General features: G+C 41.6%; 1 protein-coding gene across 13 annotated transcripts in view; it reads right to left on the bottom strand.

The window, feature by feature from the left end:
- The window catches only part of DOCK3 (dedicator of cytokinesis 3), a 585,647-nt gene that overhangs the window by 31,324 nt on the left and 540,235 nt on the right, over positions 1-14,088 (bottom strand). For all 13 annotated transcript variants that reach the window (XM_073352483.2, XM_073352491.2, XM_073352484.2 and 10 more), the window contains 4 exons: positions 3,288-3,429; positions 1,560-1,726; positions 906-992; positions 223-402 (listed from right to left, as the gene is read on the bottom strand). In XM_073352483.2, the coding sequence (XP_073208584.1) occupies positions 223-402; positions 906-992; positions 1,560-1,726; positions 3,288-3,429 (576 nt within the window). The remainder of the gene's footprint in view (positions 1-222; positions 403-905; positions 993-1,559; positions 1,727-3,287; positions 3,430-14,088) is intronic.

The following is a 14,088-nucleotide window of genomic DNA, read 5'->3' as shown; positions in this document are numbered from 1 at the left end:
TACAACAGGATTTACTTGTCCAAGTGCTGATATATAAACAACTAAACATGGGATTTCAGCATCCTGTTTAGATCACAAGTATGAAAACTGGGCACATAGGGGTAATTTCTTATATTTGACTTATTATTATGTCATGCTATTTTCAACACAGCAGGAGAAATGCTTCTGGGAAAGAGCTGCTAATAGGTTGATACTAAACTCAGAGGTACAGTCCCTACTTACCTCCTGGTACCGTGCTATGCCACCATTCACTGCTGCATCAATCACTCCATTCAGACACATGCTGAGCAGGTTAATGTTGCCATGCATTTGCTTGTGCTGATACTGGCTTATCAATGTCCTCAGTTCCTGGTTTTTGTTCTCAACAACTTGAATGGCATTTTCCAAAGGGCTTACCTCGACCTACAAGGCAACAAAGAATAGTTCAATGCCATGGATACCTCATTGCTACCACGTTCCCTTCCTTACTATGAAACCAATTCCTACTACTGCTGATGAGCATTCAAATTTTTTCTGATTTGCAGACTAGCTAGCCATTTTGTTATGATGGCTTTTCACAACAGTTTTCCTGTGTGTCAGCAATACATCTCAGTTCACCTCACTGCGCACTCATCTTAGCAGTTACAATAGCTGTCACATGTCTCTGAATAACTGACTGAAGATGCTATCAAGATTCAGAATCACACCTCACTGTCATTTACTCTGACTGCTCTGTTCCCTTCACACTGCTCCTCTTGTTATGTTTAGCAAGTATTTTAGCTGAGGGAATGGATTCTGCAATATCCACCAGTGAAGCATGAATTTTTTTCAACTGCTAGACCCAGCCAAGAGGCTTTAAATTGTCCATCCTTCATTCTGAAGAAACTATCCATTCATATCCCAATTACAAGTATAAGAAATGTTACCAGCTCTCTTCTCTCCACTTCAAACCACCGAGAGATCCCAGGTAAACTGTGAGTCAGTGTCAGAGTGGTACGTTCAATCCACAAGCTCTGCAAAGAATACAGTAAGTGGGGGACCCAGTGACTCAGAATCTGAACACTCTTATTCTCACTGCAGTTGTTCAGGAGTAGCTGAACAGAAGAGTGCATTAATACTCTGAGCAGACATTATGTTTTTCACAATGGAATGTAACATGAAACTGAAGTCTGCTTTACATTTAAACACAAAGAAAAAAACTCAGTGTGCTTTAAAGCAATGCACCAAACCTTTCAGTTAGTTTCTAGACCTCAGACCCTAGGTCTGCTATCAATTAGCTGGGAACTAAGAGATCATTTTGGGTAATATGTCAATCAACCAAACAACCCCTATTGCTTCAGAATCCCTCTCCATGGCACTGCCACAAGTACCTTTTAAACAGAGTAGGCTTTACTTATGCCAGGTGTGCAACCACTGGGCTCAACAGTCCTGCATTTTATTTGAATTAAAACAACATCTTGCGGCACCAATTTAGGATTAAGGCCCCATCGTGTGATGCGCTGTACAAATGCAGAAGAGGAAGACACTACTACCTGCCCTGGAAATATTAAAATTTAGTTACTATTACTGAGTGCTCCTACCTTAAATTCATTCTCTTTGTCCTTTGGACCTTTGTGGAAAGGCCTATCATAGCGGAATTTCCTGATGTTGTTGACGCGATAAAAGCTCTTTATACGATCAGGCACACGTTCCATTTGTAGGACATCAATATTGTCTGGGATGGGAGTCACTGCATATATCTGTAAATCTGCAAAACGAGGAGTCAAAGAAACACACGGAGGCATCAAATAAGAAAACAATGAGACAAAACATGACTCCCTTAGGGATGTCACATGTTACCAAAAGAAAAACGATGGAGAAAGTGTGAAATCCATGCTTCCCTTTTCCTTCCATTACACACCTCTCCTTTTCACTGCTGCTTCAAAGGTAGCAGCAACTCATTGGGCTAGCATCTCCAGAGCTAGGGGACTAGAGTGCTGTAGGAACTTCAGGCCAGGTTGTCAAATATATTTAGGCAACTGAATATGCACCTAATGGGATTTGCTAAAGTGCCTAAGCAGTTGATTCTCATTGATGATAAAGGAAGTTAGGTGTCTAACTTGCTTAGGCACTTCTGTAAATCCCACTAGGCATCTAGGCTGCATCTTTCAGCACCTAAATACCTTCGAAAATCTGGCCTTAACTTAGGCTTTGTCTACATGCACAGGTTGTACTGATTTAACAAAATCAGTTTAGAAACCGATTTAATTAAACTCGTCCAACTTGTGTGTAGAAAAGGCATGAGAAAGCAAAGCAAAGAAAACCCAAACTGTCACAACCCAAAACAAACCCTTGTTATTTGGTGGTTCAGCATCACACAGCAAGGAAAAACTGGGTTCTGTCAGGGATGGAAGGCAGCAGTGGGAATGGGAAATACTGACCATTCTACTCCTGGTAAATTTAACTTGAGGCTATTAGTCAGTAAAGTCAAAGTACTGTTCATTATGCTAACTGGTGAAATAGGAGTTAGCGGGCAATCTTCCCCTCCCATCTCACCTAAAATGTTCACACTCTCAGACAAATGCCATGTGGGCCAGTCCTCAGACACTGCACAGCAACATTATTTTTGTTTCAGAGTAACAGCCGTCTTAGTCTGTATTCGCAAAAAGAAAAGGAGTACTTGTGGCATCTTAGAGACTAACCAATGTATTTGAGCATAAGCTTTCGTGAGCTACAGCTCACTTCATCGGATGCATACTGTTACTTTTGTTGTCTGCATTTAAATTCACAATGCAGATTAGTATCAATGGGATGAAGTCTGATGTACTGCATAAAAGAGCAGACAGTCTGAATGGAAAGGAACGTGCAGTGTACAAGGAAGGTGAAGTGAAAAACAAACAAAATGGAAAGTATGTCGAGAATAGGCATGAATCTAATTGCATGGTTCTCTCTTGTGGAATTGCAGAAGGTAGCCAGGTGGATGTCTGGTGAAATGTAATGTTCAATAAGGGAGCGAGTGTCAGTAACGGTTAGAATAAAGCATGGACCAGACTGGGCACGGGGCACATCTTCCCACACAGTCCTGAGAATGTACATCAGCCATGACCTGAAGTATTCCCTAAGCAAAAATGACAATTATGTCCAACTGGTGTGCAATGATGTAGATAAATATCCACTAAACACAAGTTGGAGATGATGAAAATCATGACACCTATCACTAAAGCCAGATATGAACCAAGAATTTCTAAAATGAAACAGTTTTCTTTTCCCTATACCCTTTGTATCCTACAACAGTTTGATTAACATTAGGCTGCCTTATGAAAGGATACACTGAGCATCACACTGCAAAATGGTGTCATCTGGGTGGTTTGGGTGCTGCATTGCAATGGCTTGTGGGAACTCACTCAGCATTCTTTGTTGGAAGGTCTCCAGCCTTTCGTAGTCATGGCCTCGACATACATACTCCTTGTTCTGCAAAACAAACAGGCACGAAAACCACTAAAATTCCTAAACCATTCTCTTTGCTTTCCTTGCTGTTTAATTGGAACAAGTCTTCTTCATACATAATAACAGGCAAAAATCTATATATTTTTAAATTTTTGTTTTATTACATCAAAAATAAAAGTTATAAATGATAAAGTTATGAAAACATCTTAAAAAGATTTAACTACTTAGTTATTAACTATTACTATTAATTATTTACAATGTTTAACTTTATATCTATCTATAATATGGATGCCATCAAACATAGGAATCCACAACTCAGCGTCCAAGATTAAACTTGGAACGTGGACTGAAGCAACTGTTTAGAGTAACTACTGGAAGTAAGACATATGTTACGAGTAATCTAGTTTCCTCTTTTGTCCCATTAAAGATGCAAACTAATCCACAGCAGGTCCAAATATGTTTTAAATTCTTTTAACCAAGCTGACAGAGTAGGAGCAACAGGTTTTGTCCTGAAATGCAGAATCTCTTTTTTGCAAGCAAAATTAATGTATTGTCGTTTTCAAAAATGAATCTAGATAAAGGGTTGAATCATCTGAAGTCAATGGTGAAATGTCAGCATGATTTGATTGGAATCAGGATAGGATCCAGCATCTCTTCTATATCCACCCCAAAAATTTGTCCCCTTTTTCATTTGACAAAATTTTGCAGTGAAGTCCAGAAAATTCCAATTACAAGACACTCCCAGAAACAATGTGCTGACTTTTTTCACCCCATGCTTAAGGAAGTCTGCTAGTATTTCAGCTGTAAAGTGATGGAGCACTGCCACTGAACAAAAGATAAAAACAACTACATCTACTTACATTGTGTTTGTAACAAGTGAAGTAAAGGGGTAAGCCAAGGCTTCAAGCCATGGTTTATTGTGTAAGGATAGCCTTGCAAATCTCACTGCCATAGATATTTGAGGCCTATGTATTTGAAAACATGATTTATAACAGGGCCATATATTTTAGAAAGATGCTGCTTAGATACCTGTCATGAAAGGAGTGACTCTTCCAGAAGATGTTTTTAAAAAGAAGATATAGTTGCTTCTGTCTAATATAGTCAGCTAAACCCATCTAACTTGTAAATACACATAGAAATCTCTGTTGGGTGAATCTTGTTTAGTTTTAAGCTGGTAAAAAATCTTGTTATGCTACTTGGCAAAACAATTTCCCAGATATTTCAGCCTTTTATCTTTTTTTCATTTTTTGTCTGGATCTTTAAAGACAGGAGAGAAACCTGGAAACTCCCTCAATTGTGCACAGAGGCGCAAATCTTATTCTCATCCCACACACTGAATAATGCACTGATAAGGTCTGCAGGGACCCAGCATGGTGAAGGAATCTTCCATGCCACACTTGGAGAGCACCTTCAAACACTACACCGTCTTTCATGGAAGGGAATGGCTGTGCCCCAAATCGCCGGACCCCAAATCTCCATTCTTCATAAGAAGTTCAGGTAGCCCCTAAAGAGCTGACTCACTGAATTCTCCTCTTCCATGCAGCAAAACCATACTGGTCACACTGCAGCCATAGCCCTCTATGCCCAGGCAAGTGTGGGCAGAAGCAGCGTAATCTAGTCTAAAAATAAATACTGAGCGGTTACCTTGGGAAAAAATCTGCCATAGTCTGAGCCTTCAGTGTGGTATTCATGTTTGGATTACATTAGAAGAATGCTCCATTACTGTAAGTTAAATTAGGAAAAATGATACAGCAAACAGAACAAGGCTTTGAGGCCCTGGTAATTTGAAGCAGTTCCTTTCATCTCTGCATCTTGTAATCAATCCTAGAGTTAATGCTGCTCAGTTGTAGAATTTCCAGATTGGTAAAAGAAGGCTGACACAATCTTTAGATCTATAAAGCCTCTACACTTATTTGGGATCTTTCCATTCTGTAAGAAAAACATGATGATTTTTTTTATTGAGCTCTCCTTTTCTAAAACCAGCTGGGCAATTAAATTGTTAGACCTTGAAGCTAATACATTACCCTAGGAAAGATATTTGCATACTGTTAGCATTAATCACAAGAGATACAGGTGGAATGGGCTATGTGTGAAAGCTGCATTTAACATAGACTGTAGAAGGACATTTTGTTCCTTACCTCTACATTATATTTTTGCAAGAAGCTCCTCTAACCCAGAACTAATGGGCTGTTCCACTGTCCTCCCACACATAAGTAGATTGATCCTTCCCACTGAACAACTGCTCAGCAACAAGACCACCCCAAAGAAGTCATCTGAATGGCTTCTTAGCTAAATGATAGATTGCTTTTTTTTTATTAAACTAAACCCAAATAAATATATAGACACACAAACACCCCTGACCCCCACATCATCCAGGATTTGTCACAGAACCACCAGATGTGACACTGTGGATTGGGAAAGTCTTTTGTCAAAATGAAATTTGCAGGTAAGGGACAAAAAGCTTGATGCTCCCTGACCTGGCACTAAAGATCTCTGTCTAGCATTTTAATAATTATCCACAGCAAGGCCCATAAAAACCTGCTGACAAAAAGACAAAAAATAGTTTTTACTATGTTGGAATATGGTATCCAGGACTGGTGATCAGAATGCTGCCAGCATGGAAGCGTTCCCACCCATCCAGTAGTACTGTCAGGAAAAATTATGGACTGAATTCTAAATGGCTGCTTAGCTAACTTCCTCTTCAAATCAGGAAACTGCCATCCCTTTTGCTGAGTGAGCTACAATTCCTAAGGGTCATGATCCATGGAATCCCTGTAGTCAGGTATGCCTCTTTACTGAAGTCATGAATCCACCTGGACAGAGAGTATTTGGATCTTTTATGATCTTTTTTGGAACTTTTGAACAATGTAAAAAGGGAGTCTGACCTTCTAAAGCCCTGAGTCCCATGAAAACTATATTTCAGTTCTCTAACTATAGTCCTATAAACAAAAACTTTGATCAGAATTAAGGTTACTTAAGTGAAACACCTGCCAAAGCAAGGAAACTTCCATTTTAGGTAACCTTTATACATCTTGATATACACATAACACAATAAGCAAAAGCACTGACAGACTTTTCCTCTCCACAAAAAGATCCCCTTGTATTTCCAAAATATAAACAACCAGAATGCACTCACTGAGCTCCTGTTAATTGCACTCAAATGCAGCCACAAATCCAATCACTCTTAGCCCTGGTCTACACTAGGAGTTGAGGTTGAATTTAGCAGCATTAAATCGATTTAACCCTGCACCCGTCCACATGACAAAGCTCTTTTTTTCAACTTAAAGGGCTCTTAAAATCGATTTCTTTATTCCACCCCCGATAAGGGGATTAGCGCTGAAATCGGCCTTGCCGGGTCGAATTTGGGGTAGTGTGGACGCAATTCGACAGTATTGGCCTCCGGGAGCTATCCCAGAGTGCTCCATTGTGACCGCTCTGGACAGCACTCTCAACTCAGATGGACTGGCAGGTAGACAGGAAAAGGCCCGCGAACTTTTGAATCTCATTTCCTTTTTGGCCCTCGTGGCAAGCTGCAGGTGAGTGCAGAGCTCATCAGCAGAGGTGACCATGCAGAGCTCATCAGCAGTGGTGACCATGATGGAGTCCCAGAATCGCAAAAGAGCTCGAGCATGGACCAAACGGGAGGTACGGGATCTGATCGCTGTATAGGGAGAGGAATCCGTGCTATCAGAACTCCATTCCAGTTTTCGAAATGCCAAAACATTTGTCAAAATCTCCCTGGGCATGAAGGACAGAGGTCATAACAGGGACCCGAAGCAGTGCCGTGTGAAACCTAAGGAGCTGAGGCAAGCCTACCAGAAAACCAGAGAGGCAAACGGCTGCTCCGGGTCAGAGCCCCAAACATGCTGCTTCTATGATGAGCTGCATGCCATTTTAGGGGGTTCAGCCACCACTACCCCAGCCGTGTGCTTTGACTCCGTCAGTGGAGAGGGAGGCAACATGGAAGCAGGTTTTGGGGACGAGGAAGATGATAAGGAGGAGGTTGTAGATAGCTCACAGCAAGCAAACAGAGAAACTGGTTTTCCCGACAGCCAGGAACTGTTTCTCACCCTGGACCTGGAGCCAGTACCCCTGAACCCACCCAAGGCTGCCTCCCGGACCCGCCAGGTGGAGAAGGGACCTCTGGTGAGTGTACCTTTTTAAATTGTATACATGGTTTAAAAGCAAGCGTGTTTAATGATTAATTTGCCCTGGCATTCGCGGCCAGTGCAGCTACTTCAAAAGTCTGTTAATGTATCTGGGGATGGAGCGGAAGTCCTCCAGGGACATCTACATAAAGCTCTCTTGGATGTACTCCCAAAGCCTTTGCAAAAGGTTTCTGGGGAGGGCAGCCTTATTCCGTCCACCATGGCAGGACACTTTACCACACCAGGCCAGTAACATGTAGTTAGGAATCATTGCAGAACAAAGCATTGCAGTGTATGTTTGCTGGCGTTCAAACAACATCCGTTCTTTATCTCTGTGTGTTATCCTCAGGAGAGTGATATCATTCATGGTCACCTGGTTGAAATAGGGTGCTTTTCTTAAGGGGACATTCAGAGGTGCCTGTTCCTGCTGGGCTATTTGCCTGTGGCTGAACAGAAATGTTCCCTGCTGTTAGCCACAGCACACATAGACACATTTGCTATATCCATTTTGTACTGGTGTTTTAGGTAGAGCTGTAGAGATGCCCATAATTAAAGTTGCCTAACACCATGAAAAGCCCCTGTTTTTAGTTGATTATAACTACCAAATTTTAAGCACTAGGGTTGAAAAGATGTTTCCTTGTGTTTCAAGCACTGAAATGGGATCCAGGAAAGTTGGATTCTATCCCAAGCTCTGCCATGTACTTTCTATATATTGGATATATTGGAATTGGAAAAGGTACAGAAAAGGGCAACAAAACTGGTGTGGAGAAAGTAAATAAGGAAGTGTTATTTACTCCATCTCATAACACAAGAACTAGGGGTCACCAAATGAAATTAATAGGCAGCAGGTTTAAAATAAACAAAAGGAAGTATTTCTTCACACAACACACAGTCAACCTGTGGAACTCTTTGCCAGAGGATGTTGTGAAGGTCGTGACTGTAACAGGAATCAAAAAAGAACTAGATATGTCCATGGAGAATAGGTCCATCAATAGCTATTACCCAGGATGAGCAGGGATGGTGTCCCTAGCCTGTTTGCCATGCCAGATGCAGGGAATGGGTGACAGGGGATGGATCACTTGATGATTGCCTGTTCTGTTCATTCCCTCTGAAGCACCTGGCACTGGCCACTGTCAGAAGACAGGATACTGGGCTAGATGGACCACTGGTCTCACCCAGTATGGCTGTTCTTAGGTTCTATATCACGTTGGGCAAGACTATAATAATGCACATATGCAATGGAGTCAAAATAAGATTGCACGGGCAATTGTAACAATGACATTTTCTAACTTTCATGTGCTTTTCTTTGCAACCTTAACATTCATTTAACGTAGTGTCATAGGGCGGGATTCCCTCACCCTGGATTTGTACTGCAGACAGTCCTCATGCACACCAGTGATAAGTTCAATACCTAGTGCTGTAATTATAATGTGCTTTATACATGCTTGTTCCTCACAGCATAAGGCTTTTCCCCAAGCCTTTAACTTCTAACAAGGCACAAGGCAGGAGAGGGAGAGAGAGATCTGACCTCTCTGAGATCTTTGGCTTCTCTGGCCCTTTCTTCCAGCATTCCCCCTCCCTTCTGTTTCCTCCTGCCTCTCTTAACTGCTTCCAGCTGAAGAGCTGAATGACACCACCAATTAGTTAAGCATTGAGTATATAAAATAATACCTCATCCATTTGCCCCATGTGGCCATACTTCCAAAGTGCACAGAATGGGAAATCAGCCTTAGGCAACTCACATTCTGTCACATGTAGGTTTTGTATGTAATGTTATTGGGACATATGAGATCAGAGACCTTCCTGAGTGCTTGAGAGAGACAAAATGTGGTACTTCTATGGAAGGTGTAACCAGGTATCATTGCTACACTCTTCCAAGTTCTTTTCCTTAAAGTGCGAGAAGATGTTCAGTCTAGGAAAAACATATATGGTGTTGTCCATTTTGTTATGCAAGGTTCTCTGTGGAGGGAGCTGTGCAACCAGCAAGAGTCATTTCTTGAGGCAGAATTGCCCCGAGTCAACCCAATTGGTGTTGGGCTGAAAATTCTGATTGAAGGCATTGCCTGCATGCTTTTTGTGACCATCACTGTCCCAGGACTGGTGTTTATTACCCAAAAAAACAACATATTTAGGATATACCCAGATTCTGCTTCACTGATTTCTCTTCCACCTGGAAGCTGATGTGCAAGGCTCCAGCCATCTTTTAGAAGGGCAACAGTATTATTTATTATTTTGTATTACAATAACACCTACAGGCTCCTGCCAAGATCTAAGCCCTATGGTGTCATAAATTGTACAAATAGTGAGAGCCTCTGCCCCCACAAATTTACAATTTAAATAGACAAAACAAACAAAAGGTGAGTGGGGACACAGACACAGGGAGATGGAGGGACTTGCCCAAGGTCACGCAGCAAATTAATGGGAGAGTTAGGATTTGAACTCAGGTCTCCTGATTTCCAGTCCAGTGCCTCATCCATTTGACCATACTGCTTCTCCCACAGTATTTCAGTTTCTCTAGTCTTTTGGCACACAAACTCAAGAATCAATCCCACTCTTATCAAAAAATTATCTATGTCTGGACAGCCCCATGAACAGACATGTAACTCAGCACTAAATGTGTTAGGGAGTCTATGGTCCCAGTAACTGCAAGATGTCATACGCAGATAGGTGAGAAAAGGTGAGCTGCTAACTTCATGGACTTTTAGATTCACTTCTTAAAGGCAAAAACAAACTGCACACACATGCTGCATTTGCTGTGCCTGTGCGTAAGTGTGCTGTTGAATTAATTACAAGATACTCTTCCACATTCATCAGGAAGCTGACAGAAGAGTTTTAGTCTTCCACACTACAAAACATACTTTATCCACTGTCAGTGCTCAGATCAACCAGTTGTCAAATTAAAGACTGATATATCACCGGCACAGTGTCATGACCAACGTGATGAAAATCTTAGGGAAGATATTCTGGGTGTCATAAAAAACTGATGGACAGAAATGTCAATGGGTAATGACTCAGACTTAAAAAACTGAAGTTATTTAAAATAGGACTCAACTTTTGGAATATGAACATAGGCATCTTTAAAATTGATGAATGCAAGGAAATGTTCCAGTTCCATTGCTGCTACATGCTGCTTAGTGTTTTCATCTTGAACTACTTACAGGCTATGAAAAAATTTATCCATTTGAGATCTATAGTCAAGTAGATTACAGGGGTGGGATTCTTAAAAATGCTCAGAATTGGTTTAATTGCTCCCACGGATGTCAGGAGTAAAACTCCCACGGACTTAAATGGGTGCAGAGTTAGACAACATTATGCACTTTTGATCTACTGGAGAGGGCAAACAGGATTATCATATTCTTTGGAATCTTTCTAACATTAAAACTTGATTTATTGCTTGAATGTTGACCAGGTGCCTAATGTCTGCCAGCAATATCTTATTTTGTTTTAAGTTTGAAGGAATTGGTAAAGTGATGAAATGCATTCGAGTGGAAGTTGAAAGAATTCTACATACAGCCTATCTGAAACTAGATGGTACACACTAATTGTTGGTGGATTTCTCCCGTCTTGTTTGCAGTCATGAATTCTGTCTTTGGGGAGAGAAGGGGATCTGCTGATATTCTGATGTAAGAAGTCTGTTGGAGGCCTCTGTAGTTCTCAGTCTCTGGACAACCTTAATGAGAAGGCCCACTTGAAACAAGAGCTAACCTTGGACTTTGCTGGAGAGCAGCCAAAGTAACAAAATTCTGAGAGGAAGACTAAGAGTGTTTCTTTTCTGGGAGATAGGACTTCTGTTCTGTATTATCTTTTAGGTCCTTGTCTAAGTTGTCCCCAAAGTACTGGCCTGGAAAAGGTAGTACAATAAAATTCTGTTTGGCCTGGACATCCAGTTGCTATGAATAAAGCCATACAGCCCTCATGTCCTTGTTAGTAAGAAGAGCTAATGGCAAAGACTAAGTTGAAGGCAACTTTGTGGATATACTTTGTGGCACACTGGAAAATCTCCAAGTTTTTCCTCATTCTGCATGACTTCTTAGGTATCCCCTGTTCTAGATTTGACATAGAATCATAGAATATTAGGGTTGGAAGAGACCTCAGGAGGTCATCTAGTCCAACCCCCTGCTCAAAGCAGGACCAACCCCAGCTAAATCATCCCAGCCAGGGCTTTGTCAAGCCAGGCCTTAAAAACCTCTAACGATGGAGATTCCACCACCTCCCTAGGAAACCCATTCCAGTGATTCACCACCCTCCTAGTGAAATAGTGTTTCCTAATATCCAACCTAAACCTCCCCCACTGCAACTTGAGACCATTGCTCCTTGTTCTGTTATCTGACTTCTGTTAGTCTGTTTCCTTGGGACCAAATGCTGAGGCTATGCTGACTGAAATACATTTTGAGACAAGCTCTTAGTCATTCTTAAAATGGGTATCCACCGGTCTATAACAGATTCTTGATGGCCACTGTTCATGCAAAGCAAATAGAGCTCTCTTTAATACTGAAGGCTGACAAGTGCACATTGGGAATCCATTCTTCTAATGCCTCTTTGGGCAAGATACAATTTACAGTTTGGAAAAGATGGAGTGCTACTGGGTGAGCCTTCTCTTTAACAAAGTCAAGGAGATTTGGGTGTATGGAGAAACATGTCTTCTTTAGTCTTAAGGTAGAAGAAACATCTGACAGATTTTCCTTTTTTGCTAGTTTCCTTCTCTGATGATAAGTACAGGACCCTGGATACTTCATCAGTCAATAAATGGGTGTTCTCTGTGGTAAAATGGTGGGACCAACTATGCCCCAGAATGTCAGTGTCTCTGACGTCCTTAAGCATTTTTCTTCTTTTGGGGGTGGGGGGTGGGGAGCTATGTCTGCCTAGAGCTCTTGATCACTGTTGCCTGCAGGGATAGGGGAAAGGAAGTGAGAGTTTTCTTTATGTTTCATGTTAAAGATGATTACTGTAATGGAAGGAGGAATATAAAGATTTTTATTTTGTCTCTGCATTCTCTTGGAACCTCATCTCTGGTAGTAGGAGGTCTGACTATGACTGCTTTTGGCTAGGCTGCTGTTTGGGTGTTTGGCACTGAGAAATGTATCCCTTGGAGACTTTGTAGGGTAAGGAGAAGACAAATGCCAAGTGGCCACTGGATGAACCTCTGGAAAAATGGCTTCTGGCATGGGGCTACTTGATCAAAGTAAAGTTGCTGCTTCTGCAGCTCCCTTCACCACAACAGAGCTTGGTGGGAACCTGACTTCAGCATAGCCATGTAGACTGCCTTGATAAATCACGCACAGTGCCCAGGAAAAAGTCATATCAAATAAGGCCTGGTCTTGATCATGGATAGTGGCCAAGAGGGAGTTGGAGATAGCTCTGTACTCCCAGAATGCCAGCCAAAGCTCTCTGAGTCCCATAACCTTGTTCACAGGGAAAGACTGAGACAGCAGGAGGGACAGGAAACCCTGGCCACAGCCTGCAAGACCACTGTTCTAATTTCCAAGCATAACGTTTCTATCCCTCTGTCCTCTGAAGGGGCCATCATAGTCTTGTGACTGCAGAAGGATGGAGCCATACTCCACCGAGTAGTAGACAGAGAACTGTAACTCTGAGGTGTGAGTTGCTCTGAGGGGAGGTCCTGCTACTAGAATTTTCTTCTCTGTAAAGATCCACCTACCTGTACATGGAAGGACAATTGAGCAGCTACTAGTTCTGGACTAGGGCAGTCATTATTTTTGTCCATTCACTTTGCAGAATCCTGTATAAAAAGATTTAGCCTCCATTCCAAGAAGAAGTTTGCAAAGATTTCTAACCTTCATTGTGAAGTGGAGACAAAACTGTTTAGGGTGTCAACACTTACTATCTGTCTGATCAGTCTGAAAAGGACAAAAGGTAATGAAAGAATATTAAGGTCAGACAGAAAAACAGCACTGTTTCACTTGTACATTAGTTGTAGTGGCAAGAAGTACATTTTAATACCCTTGTTTAATGGGTGAGTCTTTCTCTGCCTTCCTCTTGAACTGGAAGCTAAGGTGCTTGTGAATAATTGGTGCGTCTTCCTTCAGCTGGAAGAAAATTGGAGCTAAAACAGATCTCCTGTTTGTCTTGACAAAATGTGGCAAGATAAATAAAAGAAATTCTGCTAAAGAATTAAATATTTTTATTGCCTTACAGCATACACCTCTACCCCAATATAACGCTGTCCTCGGGAGCCAAAAAATCTACCGCTTTATAGGTGAAACTGCATTATATCAAACTTGCTTTGATCCACTGGAGCACACAGCCGCCGCCCCCCCAAAGCTGCTTTACCGCGTTATATCCGAATTCGTGTTATATTGGGTCGCGTTATATTGGGATAGAAGTGTATTTAAACATTGCATGGAATATGAGAAAGTGGATGAGCTTTAGGAAGTACTAAAATTAGAAATGAAAATAATGGATTGTTCTTGGTGGGTTATGATAGGTCACCTGCTATTCTGGAAGCACTGTAATACAAGTAGAAGGGCACACTCTAGTTACCTTGAAGCAAAACCACTTCAAGTCCAATGGGCAA

The sequence above is a fragment of the Lepidochelys kempii genome, chromosome 7 (assembly GCF_965140285.1).
Source record: "Lepidochelys kempii isolate rLepKem1 chromosome 7, rLepKem1.hap1, whole genome shotgun sequence".
NCBI lineage: Eukaryota > Metazoa > Chordata > Testudines > Cheloniidae > Lepidochelys > Lepidochelys kempii.
This window is presented reverse-complemented; position numbering and strand designations above follow the sequence as displayed.